This window comes from Ylistrum balloti, unplaced genomic scaffold (genome assembly GCF_031769215.1).
Source record: "Ylistrum balloti isolate Yb309-2 unplaced genomic scaffold, AGI_CSIRO_Ybal_v1 Utg369740, whole genome shotgun sequence".
Taxonomy (NCBI): Eukaryota; Metazoa; Mollusca; class Bivalvia; order Pectinida; family Pectinidae; genus Ylistrum; species Ylistrum balloti.
Window position 1 is genome coordinate 385,001 of NW_026781950.1, and position 21,570 is coordinate 406,570.

The 21,570-nt window shown below is 35.7% G+C and overlaps 1 protein-coding gene across 1 annotated transcript in view; it reads right to left on the bottom strand.

Moving 5' to 3' along the window:
• LOC132543076 (sodium-coupled monocarboxylate transporter 1-like) overlaps positions 1-7,238 on the bottom strand; it is a 12,382-nt gene extending 5,144 nt beyond the window's left edge. Inside the window, exons 1-7 of the mRNA XM_060206531.1 lie at positions 6,906-7,238; positions 3,557-3,625; positions 3,303-3,354; positions 2,664-2,731; positions 2,234-2,314; positions 1,123-1,196; positions 751-891 (exon numbers count right to left, since the gene is read on the bottom strand). Coding sequence (XP_060062514.1) covers positions 751-891; positions 1,123-1,196; positions 2,234-2,314; positions 2,664-2,731; positions 3,303-3,354; positions 3,557-3,625; positions 6,906-7,238 — 818 coding nt within the window. The remainder of the gene's footprint in view (positions 1-750; positions 892-1,122; positions 1,197-2,233; positions 2,315-2,663; positions 2,732-3,302; positions 3,355-3,556; positions 3,626-6,905) is intronic.
• Between the last annotated feature and the right edge of the window lie 14,332 nt (positions 7,239-21,570).

The following is a 21,570-nucleotide window of genomic DNA, read 5'->3' on the forward strand; positions in this document are numbered from 1 at the left end:
TTTTTTTAAAAAAATAGTGTCGGAATCCTGGATAAATTTAGAAACTAACCTATCGGGAAAAATACACGCTAACCGGTGATATGGGGGAGAGAAAGCTTATAAAGTTATTCACTGTCATTTGAACGAAAAAATGCTTTATTCATGTTTAAAGATTTTCTCTATATATAATCTATAGTAACAGTACAGGTGAAAAATCGACTCAGGCTGGCGCATGCGAGAAAAAAGTCACAGAATTACCGCTTAAATTCACTCTCATACTTCCCTGAGAGAGAGAAAAATCACAGAATTACGAGATTTTCAAGTTCATTCATATCGACCTGACGGAAAATAAAATGCCACAGAATTACCGTCCAAGTTCACTCATACCGCCCTGAAGACAAAGAAGCATAGAATCTCCAAGTCAACCCCGAAGTTTATTTATAAATTTAGAGAGCCGAAAAATATCATCCACACCACTGTAATGGTGGAACAAAATGTATATAGTTACTTCAGAAATTTATCTATCAAGATCCCATCGGGGAAATACTGGGAAAATTAAGAATAATTGGACCAACTTAACCCATAATGTCCAGATCAAGAAAATCAAACATTTCTCTGATATACTTTCACTCTCAACGTCCTAACTGGAAAAAAATGTATTCCTTTGATATCAGTTGGGTTTTCCGACACCCCTTTTTGAAAAAGAAAACTCTTCAAAATCTTTCAATGTCACACGGTTGCACCATAATATAGCGGCAGTTGTAACTGTACTTCCTCGCCTCCTGAATGGTCCTCGTTGCGCAGAATCGTTGTACACTGGGCTGACTGCATCCAAGGTAACCAGTTGAACTTACACCCCATGCTATTGTAAGGTTCCAAAACGTGTGGCGGACAGATGGATCCGGATCAAAACTGAAGAAGAATTACCAAAATAATATTGGTTGAATATTTCTTCCTCAGCTTGAATGTTTATATTTGAATATAAAAAATTAAACGAGAAACTAAGAAAAATTTGAAATCGTCCATGAAAAATACAATGTATTGAAAAGAGTTAACAAACATGGTTAACAAAGATATGACTTTCATAATTTTTCAATACTTCACATTTAAGTAATTTATAATAAGTACATATCGTTATCTTACTTCCAGAACTGTATCCTCCCCCAGTACTGATTGATCTGCCAGACTTCATATAGGTTGCCTACCTCCAATATGGCCTGATAACACACAAATATTGAAAATGAACTGTTGTGGTTCATTTTAACGGAACAGAAATGAAAAGCTTGTAATACGGGGAATCTAACCTTTACATGATACGTGAGATCCGTCACGTGCTATTCAATGCAATTTGTGTAAAGTCTCTTGCCCAAGCGCATAACCCCAATCCCCCTCCCCGAAAAACGCAAACCGACACTGAGTGTTCATGAGGGTACGGTTTATTGTTACTTTATACCCCATAACCGTCAGGATTATTTAATAAATTCAGCAACACACTGTCTTTAAAAATCTGTTCCCTGTAACTAAGTAGTACAATGGAATAATAAATGTGTCACGGGATTTCTCTCCTCAACTTCTCAGTTAAGACTTGCACAAAAAAATGTTTAGCCAAACAACTAGGGATTCCCTTCGGTTCAAATTTATTTCGTTGACATCACAGCATGAAATGGCCGCGCGGGTATCGAATTAGATTTTTAGAGAGTTTTTGATATTATCAAAAACCTTCAACACAAATAAACGATATGTTAGCAATAATAAAAATGTTGTAAGCATTGTGAAAACGTCTTTTTACAGTGTTATCTTTATACAAATGAAAGAAATATATTGATCCGAAATTTCACTACTTTGAATGTTGCGTAAAATATTCTTAATATTACACTTTTTGACTGAATGTCGAATTTAGACGTTATTCATTTTATTTGTTGGTTTTTTTTAAAGGAAGGATGTAGGGGTTGGGCAATAACGGTCGCATCACAGCAACGTTTGTATAAGGGAGGTAACTCTATCAGAAACACAGTATTTCGATATGTACGCTTTAAAGGCTTTGACTTTTTATCTATTCATAATAATACCTTAATCCGGACTTTCTTGTGTATGAACGTGTTTTGAGTTAGTGTATGCAAAAAAATGGTCAACAAGGAAGGCGCTATACAACTTAACAAGAAGTATATACTCACATTTTTCAAGAATCGTGTTCTTTCTGGCGATTGGTAATTTTCAATGCTTTCTTAATATTGCTAAAATATTGGTGACATACCTTGATCGTGATTGCGAACAGACCTGCCATCATTATCATAGCTTGGAACGTATCGACCCAAACAACGGCTTTGAGTCCCCCCTTTAAATATAGATAAATTACAACGGATGACATTGTCACAAAATTTATTCTACAAAACCATTAAACTGTTTGTTGATCTGGCAAAGAATCAATAAATAAATATATAAATAAATGTATCCGTGAATTTAAAAATTTGACTGATGTTTGAATATTATCGATTTCAACTTTTCAAAGATTTTGAAACTAAGTTAAAGTTGAATACCATGGATTACAAGTTTCTTTTGTGGATTAAGGGTAAATTATGAAAACTTAAAAATGTATCTCCAACGTTGACTGATGAAAGGGAAAATATTGGATGGCCACGATGATATTATCTCTGTTTGTTGATTTAAATGTACACTGTACTTACCAGTAGTGTGTAAAGTGCACATATAACGCCAATTAAAATGATAGATCCCCATACCGGGAAACCGCTCACTTAAAAAGAAAAAGAAAAGGCATTTTATTTATTTCCCATTGTTGTTATTTTTTAATTAAACAGCTTGTCCGAGTTGTTTAAACCTATATAATCAATATCGTCCATTACCATGACACGTATTCTACTATTCTAAAAACGTCTATAATACTAAGGTCCAATTTCATTACTGAGCTGTATCGGTAAGGAGTTGTTTAACTTATTTTCTTTCCTTTTTTTTTTTTTTTTTTTGCAGTTTTTTTTATTTTTTTTTTGCAGTTTTTTTTTTTTTTTTTTGCAGTTTTTTATATATATATATATATTTTTTTTTTTTTTATTTTTATTTTTTTTTTTTTCAGTTGCATATATTTAAATGTTATAATACTTTTTATCTGCTATGTAATGAAAATCTAACCACTGAGTCCCTTTAATTTAAGTTCACTACAATTTTCGGGTACGAAAATTTATAGGAAAAATAATAATCCTAAATATCCTTTTATCGTATTTCGTATTTCATGTTCAAAAATAATTTCTCAGGTTGCTCGTACCTTGTTTACAATTTTACATCCCTCTCTTCGTAAAGATATTTCTTACCTTGTTCCAACGCAGTAGCTGGGGCATACGATATGAAACCACTAAACATCAACTGAAATATGAATTAACACTCACAGCTCAAGTAAAAATACTTGACCACCTTTTTATAGCTTTTCCAATTTAGTAAATATTGTGGCAAATGCTTCCGGGTCAAAAAGCTTCTCTCCGAACACATGGTATGTCAAAATTGTCCAAAGATATGTACACACTTTACATGCAATGAATATTATTGGATTGATAAAACACATACTTACGGTTGAAATTATGCTTATTGTACTGGCCACAAGCCTGACAGACTTAGACTTATATCTTAGTTCCAAATACTACAAAAATAAACAAATCAAAATCATTAATTAAGTAACGCAACATTTTAATGTATGTTGTGCATCCGTCAGGATCATTCCGAGGGTCTCATTAAAGTATCTGGTGGCTACCCTACTGAACAACATGCCGGATGCCAATTTAACTTGTCAAAGGTCACAGTGAGGTTAAATGTCTTTCAAAGGACACGGTGTTGTTGAATCTCGTCAAAGAGCACATCCAGATTGAATATCTTTCCTGAGAACAAAATATGGTTGTGTCTTGCAAAAGAGCACAGTTGGGTTGAACAACTTTCCAAGGGGGACAGTGTTGTTGTGTCTTGCAAACGGACACAGTAAGGTTGAATATCTTTCCAAAGGGTGCAGTGTGTTTGTGTCTAGGCAAAGGCAAAGGGTACAATATTGTTGTGTTTTCCCAAAGGACAAAGTGGGGGTTAGTGTCTTACTAAAGTACTAATTGGGGTCAAATGACTTGCAAGAGGAAAATAGTTACGTGTCTTTCAAAAGGACACAGTGGCGTTAGGTGTATTGCCAAAAGAAAGAGTGCGGCTGTTTCTTGACAAAGGACACAGTGTGGTTTTTGTCTTGCTAAAGGACTTTGTGGCATCAAGTGTCTTGCCAAAGGACATTGCAGTGTTAAGTGTTTTGGCAAATGGCACAATCATGACGACTCAATACGATCTGTGTCAGTTGTGAAATATTGGACTAATAAAAACTCAGTCGATTGCTTCTGACACAGGATGTTACAAATGTCCAGAAAATGTAATAGGGAACATAAGAGCCTAAACTGGTCAGCGAATGTAGTAATCCTGAAACAGGCTTCTTTATTAAGTGTTTAACGATCTAAAGACACGAATATGGTTGTTGTACCGAAAATTAACGTATCTTCATATCCTGACTGGACAGTGACGACAAAACGAAAAGCATGTACCTTTGTAACAACATTGCACGATTATAGCTTTAAACAATTAATCTGAAGTGATCACCGTGTTTTCTACAGGCGAATCAAAATGTGAAACATAAAGTTGGATAAGACGGAGGCGCCAAAATCTTGACCGTTCACCGATTCACGATCTGCTATGTACGGCACTGTTCATTAAATGGGTATTGGTAAAACTGGAAAAACGAAAATGTTCCTGTTTAAAATTCTTACAAACTACATATTAGAATCACATAAATTTAGGTACAATGTAGATAATTTTATGCGAAAATTTACTTATCTTTAAGGAGCCAGCGTAGATAACTATTGTTACCTGACTCTATTTGAATTACAAATGCATTTTCTACAGTTTTCTGAGAAATTTGCAAAAAAACGCGTTCAAAAATGATTATGATGCAGCGTCTTTCTTATTATGGTTGTCGATGTAAGGTTGCCTTCCATGGTGTTTTCCACTCTCCGCTAGGTTTCACTTCGAAAACACAATGACAAGTCGATGCGATCAATTCTGTCATTTTGATTTACTTTCATTTTTGTTTACCCTTTCCCTCAGACGCGAGAGGACGTGTTATTTACTTCCGATTTCTGTAGCTTTGTCAACGCTTTATACGATAGTTCGATCAACTCAGGAGAGTGTTTAAAAAGCTTCAATAGCCCCCGGAAGTGCCCTTATCTATTTGAAGACTTCCGCGATAAGGGAGATAACCTAGTTTCGGGAACAAACTATAGCGACACTCTATATCAACATCAACTAGAGAAGAAGGTCAAGAAGGGATTTCATGACAAAACCACATGACAGACATCGGCCAGGCATTCTGTTGGTATAACATGTTTACCATAAGTTATTTAGTTTCGTTCAACCAGATTTTTCTTGTCCACATACATGACGCCAACAGAGAGAATGCTCAAGGTCTGTGATGTGGTTTTGCAAATTACCCAGAGTTGTTGTTCCTTACAATGAGAACTTTGCGTAGAGAATTTTTTTTAATATCAAAGCGAGGCTTATCAGAAATTGACCAATCCACGTCGTTAAGTCATTTCTTTTACCAAGATGGCGGCCCTGAAATTTCTTTCAACGAGCACAGTCCAGCAGAGAAAAGTTGTAGCAGTACATGTATTGAGCCTATATAAACAAACGACTACTTTTCTTATTCTCGAGTATTCTTACACACGCCCATGCATACAGGTATATTATTGATCAATAAGAACGCCTTATATATTTTACATATCTTTGATGATTATGGTAACTAAATATTTGTTTCGTGCCTTTAATATCAAACCTGCCTCCCGTGGGTGCTGAGGTCACAATTCAACGAGTTGGTCCCAACACCTCGGGGAAATAGGTTTGACTATTGAATGATAAGACAATGTGTCCGTGATATCGCATGGCCATGACCACTGATTAATGTTACGAAGGAGAACAATGTAAATTTCAATAAGCTAGTCTTCTATATCATTACTTACTACTTTATACAAACGGATTTGAAACACGGGAAATGTACATGAGATGCTAAAAGAAAATGTCACTCACCGTGTAGTTTTTGTGCGTATTGTCGATCATAAGTGCGCGTGCAATCGAGGTCGTATCGAGGACAGACAACGTGTGCTTTTAATAAACACTGCTAACGAGGAAAAATGTAGTCTGGCTAATTAAGATTAAATTGAGTCTTAACTCATTTCTAAAATGGCCAAAATAAAATATAAGAATAGTTGCTTGTTAAAAGTATAAAATATCTTCCGGAAAAAAACAAAACGTTTTCAAATTCTTGTAAAGAAATGTTGAAATAAAGAATTTATGATCGAAAGTCTTAGGGGGTCGGGGTCTTCAAAATTCATAGTGTGAAAAAGACCACTTGGCCTTCGTTAACGTTTTGGTAAATCTCACAATATTGAGATCAAAGACGTAAATCCTATCAGTTTAATAGCGTTGAAAATAACTTTATGTTTTGCCCTAGTTTTAATGGACTAGATTTTGGATGACGAGTATGTTGCATGTTGGTAAATTATTTTTTTGTGTTTTGGTAGACCACATCCAACAGAATAGATAAATATCTTTAAAGTTAAATCTAAGACGACATTAACTTTATACAACTTAAATCCGTTATGATTTTTTTTCTGGCTGCTAGAAAAAAATATCAGTAGTGAAAAATTTTCTTTCTTATATACGGTATACAGTTGTGGCGTTGATGTTTTCAATTAATAGAGTTTAGTCAAATATCAGATTAAAGATATCAGAAAATTTAATGAGAACACATAGTTTGTTTGGTGACATTTGATTTCGTGAAATATGGTATCAGTTAAAGTTTCCATAGTAATATACCAGAGTTATCGGAGCAAATGTCTTACCTCATAAACACTAGTAAGTTTAAGGGGATAAAACAATGGAACAAATATTAATGACGTCATCAATCCTCCACCCACATAGCCGATAGTGCTGATATAGTACATTGTCCCCTGTGTGTACATCTCCGCCGGTACGCCTAGAAACAAGATGGCGGACTGAAAAGAAACGATAATTGAAATCGCTGCGGGAACAAAACCAATGTTCCGACTTCCCATTAGCAGTTCTCCTGAAGTTTTCTTTCCTCCTACAAAGGCGTGATAAGCTCCAATGACTACCGAAATGACGAGCACGGAAGCAAATACTACCCAATCCCAGACACCAAAGATAGCGGCCATCTTGATTTTTCCTGGATCCGGTGAAATCGGTTTCAGTGGACAATTCGGTCACAGCACAGAAACGGAAATCAGATAGGAATAAAACACTTGTTTTTATAAAATAACGTTAACTGAGCCACCTCTCTTTAAACTTTGCAGCACACAATCTGATAGTACAATATGTCTTTTTTTTGTTTTTGTTTTTTGTTGGGTTTTTTTTTTTCAAATTCACACGTAAGCACTGTCACTTGAACATTATGAGGTATATCAATCGAGTTATGACGGTTTTGTCCGATCACTGTGGGTAATCAAAGTTCGTGAGTGTTCGCTGTAAGTCCAGTTGTCTAAACATATACACGGTATGGTGCGTGAAACCTATTATATAGCCCCTGCGCTTCACCGCGGCACAGGGTTTTGTCAAGGGTAAGAATATTAGAAGGCGAAGTCTACATACAACGTACTGAAGATATCTGTTTATCTATTTATTTTCATTTACTTATTTCTTTTTTCATTTATTCTATATCTATTACATTAATTTATTCGAATGTATAACTTTTAGAACTCAAGTGGATAAACCACTCTGTGTGTGTGGGGGGGTGGGGGGGGGGGGGGGGAGGGGTGAGTGCGAGGGTGGGTGTGAGGGTGTGTGTATGTGTGTGTCTGTGTGTGTGTGTGTGTGTGTGCGTGCAATTATCTTAAAGTTATCATTTAGAGATGAATGACAGCACTTTGAAATACAGTTTTTTCTCTGACGGTTCCTACTCGAAAGAAACAGTTGGATTGAAGATGGCATCGGGAGGTTCCCCAGTCCTGAAGGAAGTAAATGGTAAGTTTATGCAAACCTGTATACTTTTTCTTTTTCCTTCAGGACTGGGGAACCTCCCGATGCCATCTGTCAAAAACACGTGTGTGAGTCGACGGAAGTAAACATTGCCGCAAAACAGTTCGGTCTTTGTCGTAATATCACAAGATGACTAAGTTGTAATAACTAGATAACAAAGTCGTAATTATGAGATAGTTAAGTCGTAAATACGAGATAACTAAGTCGTAATTACGAGACAGTATGTCGTAATTACGAGATAGCTATGTCGTAATTACGACTTTAAACAAATTTAACTCATGAAAAAAGTGGCACTAACTGGCTTCCGTAGTTTTGCACTTTTAATTATCTGGAATAGGCATCTCAATATTGACATCAGATAATAATATTTATTTATTTATTGTCAGTGAGTATACGTCGAATGACAAGCGCCGAAGACTTGCGGACGACAGCGAAAATGATTGGGCCGTGAAGTTTACGTCATTTTGTAAAACCCATAAAGAGATGCAAATCACCTCAATTGTAAACATATTTTCATCATTTACAATGTTTTCATGTAAAAATTACTCCAAAAATCCTCAAATTTACAATTATTCTGCTACTGTAATGACAATTTTCGAAGATTTTTTTTCTCGGTTTCCGAGGAAAAAATAAAACCGCGGAAAAAAGATACTCTGAAAATGAAATAAATACTGATGAAGAATACTATCAATAGATTTTACGACTTTCGCGATACATTCACCATTTTCACTCTATCAGCAAGCTTTAGATGAAACAGCGAAGATTAGAAACATGGAGAAAAAAAGCATATTGTTTAAACAAAATGCTTGAAATTTGCTTGAATAAAAACACGTGGTCTAATATTTATATTGATCCTGTGTGAAATGTAAATGACATGTTACTTTACTTTGTTCTTGGTGTACTGCTGTTTATATAAGCGTCCATTATATGGGAATTTTGAGCTTGTTTTATGAACAAGCATGAACCTTGGCGACTTTATCAGAAAATGACATAAGAATTTGTGTTTAAAGGCCCATCATTTGCAGGGGTCACTTAGAGCCAAACTTCTTTGTTGATATCTAAGAAATGTTCGACATAAAAACGTTGTTTTATTCATAAATGCATACATGTACATATAACACAGCAGTATGAATCACATTTGAATCGGAATCAGAAACAAGTTTTACAATTTATATAAATCTGTCTCCGTTTGTAACACATGAAGTTTAGGACGGCATCAAATGGGAAAATGAATGAATAGAATACTTTGTAAATTTGTGAAAAATAACAAAACAGTAAGTAGAAAGAAGGGATGTGAAATGTATGAAGGAAAAATAAGTGAAAAGAATAGGAGGAGATAGTATAGTCAAGGTATAATCTAAACGGGAAAAACACGTGCTATCACATTTGTGCATCAGGCTAAAACCATCAATCGGAACTCTTAGAACACAGAAAGTTTAGAACACAGGAAAAGATCTAGGAGTTTTCATAATTTGTAAGCTCGCTATTACCGAAAAGGTTTAGACTTCTAAAACAACGGACGCTGAGCTAGGCGAAAAGTCGACATGGTGAATCGGACCCAATCAGAAGAGAGAAAAGAAGTAAAATGTTTGGAACTAATGAAGAAGAATGTTTAAATTTCAAACAAAAAAAATTAGCTTACTGCTTATTGAAATAACAATACAGTCGAGCCTGATTATCTCGAAGTCGGCGGGAAAGTGGGAAAACCTCGAGTTATCCGAGTATTCGATTTAATAGAGTTCGTATTCACACGGCTTAGTGTGAAATTTGACCTGGGTCGACGGAATATTTCGAATTAAATGGGGTTTTCGATTTATATGAATTCGAGATTCTGAAGTTCGACTGTATATTGAATATAACGATACATTATCGTTCGAATAACGAGTAAGAACGACATCATTAAAGGTATATTTTCTATTTCGATAAGTAGACCTACCTTCTAGATTTAATCTTTTTCAAGTCCGTGGATTATCATATTCAAGATACATAATACATAGGAATATATATGTAGCGGTTTATATATCTTTGTACCGCAAAAAATCCAGTGAACTAGCCTTGCTGATTATAAACCATCTTTTCAAAATAAACACTTGAAAGCGTAAGAATTTTCAAATTAATTTGACAAAAACTTTTTGTTAACTTTTGATATTCATCAAACAAAAATGCATGTTTAAGCTTTTTACAATTGAAGTACCAACCTACATGTAATTTGTATGCCATTTTCAGCCCGAAAAAGATCTTAAAATCAATGCCATCGCTTTAATTTATCAGGTCAGGCCAGTCAGTGCGAAGTCCTCACTAAGATTAGATCACAGATATGATAAAGAAGATACTCGATGACGTCATGGCTCAGTGAACAAACGCAAAAGTAAATCATTTGGCTTCATCCATCCCTTCCTCATCCCTCATCCATCCTTCCCTCCACCCATCCATCCATCCATCCATCCCTTCCTTCCTTCCTTCCTTCCTCGTCCATCCATCCATCCATCCCTCCCTCCCTTAATTCATCCCGTCCTCCATCCATCCATCCATCCCGTCCTACCTCCAGCCATCCATCAAAATCTTCCGTCCTCTCTCTCTCCCTTCCTCCATCCATCCATCCATCCATCCCTCCTCCCTCCCTCCCTCCATCATCCATCCATCCATCATCCATTCATCCATCCCTAACGTCCTCCCTCCCCCCTCCCTCCCTCCATCCATCCATCAAACCATCTCTCCTTCCCTCCCTCCCTCCCTCCCTCCATCCATCCATCCCTCCATCCACCCATCCATCCATTCATCCCTTCCTCCCTCTCCCCATCCATCCCTCTCTCCCTCCATCCCGCCCTTCCTTCCTACTTCCCTCCCTCCCTCCGGGTTTTCTATCATAGAAATGTTTATAGTCGACAAAACAATATCCTGACTGTGACCTACAAGTCTGATGGAAAATATCGCAATGGGGTACCTTATATGATCCTGAGATACTTATTTTTCCTTACCTCCGAATTTTCTTCGTCTCTTCATTCTTGTTATTTTGCCTTCCTTGTGTTTTTATATACTCATTTTGTAATATAAGATCTGATGCGTGTGAGGTGAAAGTAGTAGTGTTAATTCATTAATTAATTCATTCATTTCGTTTGGTGCGTCCATTCGATTCATTCGTTCATATTCGTTTTATAAATACTTCATTAAATTATTTTGATGTGATTTATTATTTTTCGTTCATTCCTTTATTTGTTCATTCATTCATTCATTCATTTTAGAGAACTAACCGAATTCAAGCATATAGAAATAGTTCCTATGTAGCTCTTAAGTACCATTCCAAATTGATTACCCTTATTTCTACGTTAACTTTGTAAGGATTGTGATACTTCCTACGTATATACCATGACATGCTGTTTGTTATTTGGTTTGGTGGTTTAAATTGACAAGAACAATGTTGCTTTACAGACGACGCTCCTTTGAAAATTCCATAACCGACATTGATCGAGCATAATGCACCTGTTAGGTAAAATATTTACTCTTTAGAACTTGGGAGTCCTACTATACGGGACAGAAATATGTCGGAATATCTCAGATCAGGTGACGGAATCCGATGTGATGAAGTAGATGGTTGTAAGCTTGGATTAACACCAGCTTTTCAGAAGAATAGCCTATTGTGAGTATCAATATAACTCATATGACGTCACTTAATTCCGTTACCTTCCCGTCCCCTAATTCTGATAAAAGCTAAAAGCACAACTCATATTCTTAGTTTTACTAACCCTGCTTGTCCCTTATTAACTATTTTTAACATCTCTCTGCAATTAACCTAGTATTTGAGCTAGTTCACGAAACAATGAAAAAATACACACACATACAAATTAAAAAAAAATAAATAAACAAGCAAGCAAACAAAAACAAACAAACAAACAAACAAACTTTCGGACTATCATCCCGTTTTTATTACAGGAATCCTCCAATTGTCATTAACATGTTGTAATTTAAGTACTTATCATAAAAATATATCTCAACCCACGCCGTCGATTAAAAACCTTTGACTTTGTTTCATCTGAATAAGCAATATGATATCTATTATTAGTAAATAGGTTGTCTGTGTTTTTAAAGCTTAATTTACCTTGCTTGTTAACATATTTTTATTATTCTTCTGCCTCAACTTTTACACACCTCCGTGAATGGAATGCGATGAATAGTTTTCTGAAACAGACTATAATAATTTTGCACACCGTGTAATTTTTAATAAGAATATTTACAAACCGTGCATTCATGGTGAATTTGATACCATCTATGTTATGTTAAATCTTTTGAAATTATGTTTCCAAATTATGAATACTAATAACGCCAGTAAATCGTTCTTTATGTATATATTATTGTATATCGACCCAAGATATTTGCAAATTATCAAGATCGATATGGCCGTGGTATCAAATTACAATGATCCCAAATTCACCTTTCTGGCCCTGAGTAAAAAGACGTATTTTGAAAGTAACAAAATGTGGTAAGGTTTTTTTCAGTACAATTATTTGCCACAAGACAGATTTTTTAAAGCGCGTAACTACTTTGCTCAAAAACAAGACTGAACATGAAAACATATTGAAACAGCGATTTTTCAGTCCCTTCAATTGTAAAGCGGGTAAAAGTCATTCGTTATCTCGAAATTAAATTTTTGTCAAATCATCGGCACGTCTTCTACACAGAGTAGAAAGTCATCTGTGCGTAACACATGGCTAATTACGGTCTATTGGTCCATCGTTCACACAACACTGAGTCTCTGGTGATTAATTACCAGTTTAAAATTATCCCATTAAAGGTTGGCTTTTTAATTAGAGTCGCCATCCTGTAGCAATGACTAACATGTACGTTAAAAAGCAGTATGTTTACACAAAACACTTTAAAAAAAACTTGGTTGAGAGCATCTTCAGGAACGATAAAAGCGAAACCCTGAAACCAGTACGAACTTCTTGAAGAAATCAGGGCCCGTATTTATGAAACCATTCTCATGCTCAAGCATAAATTTTGTGCTCAAGCAAACTTTTTGTAATTCACTTATATCAAATAAAATAATACAAATGTCAAATATAAACATTGAATATAACTTTGACTTGAAGTCCATTCAATTTTTTTTTAAATCTTTGGCAAAATCATTCTTATTTAATAGTTTTGAACTTAAACAAGGCATAAGGCTTGCGCACAAAACTCATGCTTGAGCATGAGAACAGTTTCATGAATAACGGGCCCTGATCCTCAAAAGTCAGTGAGAGACTTTTAAGGTTGTTTACTAAGGGACTATGATTAGGCACTTTGTCTGGTATAGTGTTTGGACGATGAAGTGCTAAAGTATTTTTCGTTGACAGAGTCTATATCTGTGCGTGGTTTGTTAAGTGTAGTGCTTGTACAAGGTTTACTGTAAAAGATAAAACTTTATCGCATCACGTTTTTCATGTTTATTTTTTCATAATAAAGTCATATTGACATGATCTTTAGCTTCATACAACATTTCTTGTAGCTTATCAAAAGCAAATTTTAATTTCGTTTTATTGTCATTCCGTAAAATATGTGATGTATATGTGCTTAGTCAGTAAGAACACGTGTGCTGGACGGAACGACGTGAGTACAAATGTACTTGATTGAGTACAAATGTTTTGTTGTTTGGATGAATAGACAATAAAAGAAGAAAGTAAAAATAAATTGACTTGTTTATTTACTGCCATTCGAACAGATTAAACTACTCTATCTGCGTGCTATCGTAGCCCTACCTCGTTCAACAGAAATCAACGTCAAGAAACTAATATCGTTAACCTTATTTATACATTTCGTTTAATTCGAAATTCGGATAAGTCGAAATATTTTCCACGGTCCCTTGAATTTCGAGATAACGAGTTTCGACTGTATATTACATGTAAATTTATATATGTATACAATGTATGTATTAAGGCCAGCCAGACTGTGTAAAAAAGCTAGTTCTGATTGATTGATTGATTGATTGATTGATTTTATTCAAATATCGAAGAAAAGAAAGATATTTGCCTGTTTAGCAAATTGGCCAATCCGCTATATTTGTTTTTAATCTATTACAAAGCTAGCTACAGTGTGTATCCCGATGAAGCTCGGTTGAATACATTATTCAGTCGGTGTTCATGACCCGTGCAGTCGGGAGAACATTAAACAAGCAGACATCTTGAACGAATCTGTGTGCAACTGTAATAAAATTCGAATGTTATTATCAATATCATGAAAAATATCAAAGTCTGGCAGATTATTTTTCATACGATTATTTCACCTATCGACTAGGTTCTAATGTTAGAGAAATTTAGCACCGAATTCGACTGACGCATTGTTTAAACCATTGTAATTAACAAAACACGCGTTGAAAATTTAAATGTAGATTGATTTTGTTTCGTTCAATGCATGGATGATCTTACAGAAGTCAGTGTCTAGATAAGTATCTTTCAGTTTAAACTGTGCAGCTGTCAACAACTCTGATGGGTGCATCAGTCGTTATATTTTTTATATCCCTCCATTGGTCACGTGCCATTCGTTAAATTCTACCCAAATCGATATTTTTAACTTTAAACTTTGAAAGAGTTGAGTTCATACGATACGCAAAATAGAACTATCAGCATTCGTTTTAAAATGCAGACATATTTTGAGTAAAAAGAATATGTGCATATATTGTCTAGTTGTGTGGGCGTGTTGTCACGTCACAGTTCGAATGATTAAGCATTGTTAGCTTTGCACAATTTATCACGACAAACAATTAATCAAAAGAGGTTCTCGATGTTATCTGTGTTTTTGTTTTAGCCGTAAACATTTTGAATAATTGATAATGTCCAACTGCCAATCCTTACAGACAAGTCTTCATCCCATCGATATTATTACTCTGATTAGAAAGAGTGTCGTTCCACTTTGAAGGACCCGGCTGGCAAATCGACAGAAACATTTGCTGGACATTTAAATTTTATGATCATCATGCAAGGCCTTTAAAGCGATAAAACCGGTTTTCGGCGTAATGCATTAGATATTCCATTTCCAAAGATACCTGCCGTTTAGACCAACCTCACTGAGGTATTCAATAATATTTTAATAAGACGAAACACGGTTTTGTGCGTTACCATGACAACGCTAATTATCCCCACATGCAACTTGCTTCCCAGCTGCCTCGTTTTCATACGCTAATCTTTTGACGACAATTGTCCGAACAACCTCAAATGACATTGACCATTCACAGGGCTATAAACACAAACAAGCAAAATTTTTTTCGTGTAAACTCATGTGTTAAGAGTGTCCAAGGGATAAACGAAAATACATTACCACGGAAATGAATGTTTAAAAATGTTTTTATTATAATAAGAATTGCCACGTGACTTGGTCCTTACGTCTGCGTTTAGTATATTTATTCAACAAACGATGGACCCAATGCAACACGTGTTCGATACTTTTAAGATCTGGCCCCACTTGTATAAAATATCTCAATTTCAGATTTCCTCAAGCCCAGATTTTCCTCAGCTAATATCTCCTTGAAAATATCTTGTATGAAAATTCCGCAAGGAATTTCAGGACATCCTAGCCGATGCCTTCCTCCTTTTCCTTGAGAAAATTTTATACAAGCCGTTTTTGAGGAGATATCAGCTTAGGAAAATCTCGACTTGAGGAAATCTCAAGTTAAGATGTTTTTATACAAGTGGGGCCTGGTATTTAAATCTGAATTGGTTAGTATTTACACAACATGAGTTTTGTTTTCATATCATAATACCCCAAAATATACAGTACAACAATTACACGAATATATAGGTCTAAAATCGTGGAGCGATCAAGTCCACCTGGTCAGCACCTGTATTGACCACTGGTCATTGCTAACGTTATTATGTATATACCGACAACTAGGCTTGATCAACAGGATAATCCGATTCTCGAGACTTTTCCACTCGACAGGGTCAGATCTAACCTGCTGTTACACATAAGGTACAAGATTACCTCGTAATGAGAAATGGTATTGTAAGGGTGGTATGGTTTCTTGTGTTAATCAGTTTTCATATTTAGGAATTTTTACTAAAATATAATAACAAATTCAGTCGTATCCAGGGCAACTGGCTGTCCATGGACGTAAAGCTTTGTTTACTTTACTTTCCAAGTGCTCTTGTTTAAACCTTAATATGAAAACCGTGTTACATTTGTTTGATACTTATGTGGGTAGTATTCTTTCAAAGAAATAATGATTATGGAAGCGAAGTATGGGGTTCGTGTAAAGGGCTTGATGTCACTGAGAAAATGTGCATTTGGATTTTTGTTAAAAAATTTAAAAAAAAAACTGTAACAAGCATGAAGAAGTCAGCGTGTAACAAGTATGGTTTCTTCTGAAATGGGACGGTTTCCTTTCGAATTTTTGAGAAAAAAATAGAAAGATAAAGTACTGGTTTAAAATTAGACTTTATGATAACTGTATTGTATCCAAATTATATCATTTTCTGTGTAACAGAAAAGCTTTCAATTGGGTCACTTCTAGTGATATATGGATAAATCCTAACAGTGTCACTCGACCAAATTTGTTGGAGATTAATAAAAGAATAATTGATCAAGCAAGGCAATTAAATATGACTTCATTGGAAAATCTACCGAAATGCTTTATTTATATTTCGTGGATCAAGCTTTTTGTTTCCAGATTAACGTTATTAAATATATAACAATGAAATACCGTATATGTTTTACTAGAATCAGTACGTCATGTCATTCTCTTGCCATAGAGACAGGAAGATATAGACTGAATATTTAAAAGTCACAAAGATATTGTAAAAAGCGTAACTCTGTTACGACTGAAGTTGAAGATGAATTCCTTCCATTTTTACTTATATGTAGACAATTCCACCACAATTTTAAAGAACATTTTATTTTAGGTAAATTTATCAGAATTGCGAAATCCCTAATTCTATATAGAGTCTATAACAACAGTTTTCGTTCTGTACATTGTAACGTGTATATGTAATATGTACTGATGAGCCTAAGGCTTAAAGTTGTAATTAAAGTTGAAACATAAAGCCTTTCTCTGCCAAGAGAAGTAACTCTTATTTCCTTGTGGTAAAGCTGTACTCAACTTGAGCGGCTCGTTAATACGTCTAAAAGTCCTTGCATAAGTGTTAACTTTGGGAGCGTGACATTATGTAATAGGTAACTGGCCAACACCTGTACAACAGATGTAGTTGACGAAACGGAAGACGCTTACCTCTGGAATACCTGGTCTTACATGTAGGTATTCGTCTTGTATTTGGGATGCCCCAAATGTCTCCGTGTAAATCTTCCATTTTATTTTTGGTTTTGTTGGGTTTCTAGTTTTTTTTTGTTTTTTTTTTTTTTTTTTGGGGGGGGGGGGGGGGGGGGGGTGCCGTTTCAACGATTTTGAATTTGGGTTTTCCTCATGATTAAACTTGGACTTGCTGTATAACGACCCAGCTAAAACTCGTGATAATTCTTTATCAATCTTTATTTTCCACTATTACAATACTGGGGGCGGGAGGGGGTGAAATTCATCAGGGTTATGTAAATCATGAGAAAATGTTCATTGTCAATGCTCTCTAAGGCCAAGAAGCATCAGTTCTAAAACGCTTCATCAGTTCAAACATTAAGTCTGATCTATTTCCGATGTATGTTCACATGATGTAAATACGTGCAATATGACGTCACTCATTTCATGATGACGTCGTGTCATTTCGTGTTATGTATATGCCTAAATCTTCTGTTACGTGCCGAGTCTCTTCTAAAGGAACATGTTTTCACGACAGACACGTTCACAATCCTCTTCCTTTCCTGTTTGGAATGAAAATCACAAACTCTGAGGTACGGATCCGTAAGACTATACTGGGTAAGTATTGTAACGATATCGGGGATGAATCCTTTCTGACCTACGTTACTGTTGGAAAAGAATTTAACAACCTCACAAATAAAATCCGATTGATATTATGGTACATGGTACTTTCATAAACGGTGGGGGGATATTTTAAGAAAAATCCTATCCATTTGCTTATCTCGGCATCATTAGTTTTAACACCGAGGACTTTCCAACACACCACATCTTGTTATTTTCCTAAGATTCGTTGAAAGTTTTAGTACTTAATGCCCATATTAGACAAGGTGCCATCAGTGTTCGTAACCAAATTTGGACGGCAAAGCTACTATTTTGTATAGGTTTAATTTAACCGTTAGATTTATGTCACAAACGTACCTTTTCTCTGCTTTGTTACTAACTCCCGTTTGAATGGGGTGCGTCTTGGCACGAACACCCCAAAAATTAAAACGGAAGATTTATAGTTGCTGCATGAAGATTTCCATAAGACACATATCAAACTATCCTTGACACACAAGGGGTTACGACCACTTTCGCTCTCTACACCCCTGGAACATCCCCCGCCACTCCCCTCCCCCTAACGACGGATTGTTGACACCCATGACCTTGCATATTTGTCAAGGTTATTTCATTTGAACAAACTAGATGCTTACGTTCAAATTACTCTATATAATAGCCAAGAAGAAATCAGTGACTGAAAGACAATGGCTCTGTCCCCGTGTAATTGTTCTCTCTAAGGCGGACTAATATTGAAGCAAAACGACGCAGCATATCGCTTACAGTGTTATGCAAGTCAGTCTAACAATGAACAGCTCCTATCTTGTTCAGTAATCGTCCTTTGTTGTGTACTTTACAGCAGTAGATATTATGATAAATGCGTGCATGTCTGGGTAAACAGAGGACTCGCGGTATTGCTGTCGTTGTTTGAACAGGTTGGTAAGACTTCATATAAAGCACAAAATCAAAACACACTGATATAGCTTTATCCAAGTCCGTGATAAAAGTGTGTGATTTGCACTATATTGTAAATATTAGCATACTGTACACTTATCTATAGTGTATAGCAATATGTATATTAAGATAGCGAGGTGACATAGTGAACTTGTCCACCAATGCTAAATTTACCGTACAAAATCATCAAACTGTACTGTGCGCTCTTTATATTTCTCGTACTAAAACTAAAACGACATTTTCACCATAGATTGCAAATTGTTATTCTACGGAATGTTGCATATTTCGCTTCAGAATTTAGATCCAGGCATTCCATTTAATGGGTGAAATTTATAGTGATGTCGCATGCTTCGCCATAAATTTCTGTCTGTATTATAATTGCAAACGTGGAGTCCCCTGCCGGATCAATATCCAGTTTCCGGATAGCCCCGGCGACTTACCTGGGACATTCCCGATGGTATTTTTTTTTTATATCGCTCGCTGAAAACAATTTATCGCCTTAGTTTACTGACGTATAAGTACAAGATAAACACGTGTTTGTATGCTCACGCACGGCCGTGACATTGTCTAATGATATCGACATACTTTCTTTACGTGTTACTTAAGTTAAGTTTATTTCCGGTTCAGGACTAAGACAAGTCCTCTACACCAGACTCATATATGTAAATACATAATATACAGGTATAGAAAATACACATGTACATAAATATAGCTATAGTTAAAGTTTGATTGTTGCCCTATAGTTATAATAAAGTTCTTGATTCTTCCAGTGGTTGTCCAGTTTGTTTTTAAAAGAGTTTATATTGGGTGCCGATACTACTTCTTCAGGTAGACTATTCCATATTGATACTGTTCGTATTGAAAAAAAGTTTTTCCGTAACATGTTGTTGCTCCGTTTGGGGAATATTTTTTTTGAATTTCCTCGACTGCTGTGGCGATCTGCCACATCTCTCCATAGTGGTACAGACGTGCAACAATCTTTATCATAAACATTCAATATTTTATATAATTCAATCATATCACGTCTGATTCTTCTAAAGGCCAAAGTTGGTAATTTTAACTTTTTTAATCTGTCAATATAGCTTAAATTTTGCATCCCTGGGAGACTTTTGGTAGCTCGTCTTTGTACAGCCTCGATCTTGTCTATATGTTTCTGTAAATGTGGCGACCACACAGCACTAGCATAATCCAAATGGGAATGAACAAGACTTTTGTATAGTGGAATAAATAATTTAAAATCCATAAACTGGAATGTTCTTCGTATTAATCCAAACATAGAGTTTGCTTTCTTAACTTTCTCAGATATGTGTTCATCAAAAGCTAATTCGGAATCTATTACTACTCCAATATCTCTTTCTTTTTCTGTTGGTTCTAGAAATTTTCCTTTTAGATGGTATTTTGTTTCTGTAATCCCTTGCCCATGACACGAGTTTTTGCCGATTCTCATTTGTTTGCATTTCTCCGGATGCATTCTTAGAAGCCAGGTGTCGCTCCACTCACACATTGTATTTAGATCATCTTGTAACATTGTACTGTCCTCGGCTGTTTCCATAATTCTAAATATTTTAGTATCGTCGGCAAACAAGTACATATCAGACTGAACAGTGTCCGATAAATCATTAACAAATATAACGAACATCAGTGGTCCTAAGACGGATCCTTGGGGAATCCCAGATGTAACCTTGGTCCATTCAGAATCCTCACCGTTCATTGTTACTTTCTGTTTTCTTCCTTTCAGAAAAGTACATATCCAATCGACGATCTGTGTTGAGAAATTATAAGCGCGAAGTTTGTTGATGAGTCTGTTGTGTGGAACCGTGTCGAAGGCTTTTTGATAGTCCATGTATATGCAGTCTACCACTTTACCGTTATCAAGAGCTTCTGTCCACTTATCCAACACCTCCAAAAGTTGTAGACCCGTGGATCTCCCTGATATGAAACCAAATTGTTTTTGTGAGAAGTAATTGTTTTTTCTCATAAAACTAGTAACATGCTCTCTTATTATAGATTCTAGAATTTTACACACGACTGATGTTAGGCTCACCGGACGGTAGTTTCCTGCAACACACTTGTCGCCTTTCTTGTATATGGCACAAACACGTGCCTTTTTCCATTCGTCTGGGAGATTTCCTGTAGAAAGCGACTGGTTAAAGATTTTGGTTAGGGGTCGCGATATAGCTTGGGCAGTGTTTTTGAGGAACATGGGATGGAGCTCATCTAATCCAGGAGATTTTTCAGATTTTAAATTTTTAAGTTTTTTAAAAACAACATCTTCATCTACTATTAAATCGTTCATTTCTTCTATTAATACTCTATCACTTAAAACAGGTATGGAACCCTCATCCTCTGTTACGAAAACGCTACTAAAGAAGTTACATAGTATGTCTGCTTTGCCTTTGTTTGAAGTGATTTTTGGTGATGTTTTATCTTGGGGAACTGAATACAGATCTCCTATGTCCGACTTTGTAGTTGATTTTGATTTTATATAGTTCCATATGGCCTTCGGGTCTGTTTTAGCTTTCTTTGCAATGTTGGTTTCATAATCTTTTCTTAGCTGTCTTGTAAATTTTCTTACTTTATTCCTTATTCGATTATATTCTTTTCTTGTTGTTTCCGTTCCCTTTCCTAATGCTATTTTCCTGGACAATGAGTGTTTCATCTTGATTGCTTCTAACGTCACTTCATCACAAGGAAAACTGCGTTTGTTGTTTCTCCCAATCATGATTGTTTTCCTAGGGACGTGCTCG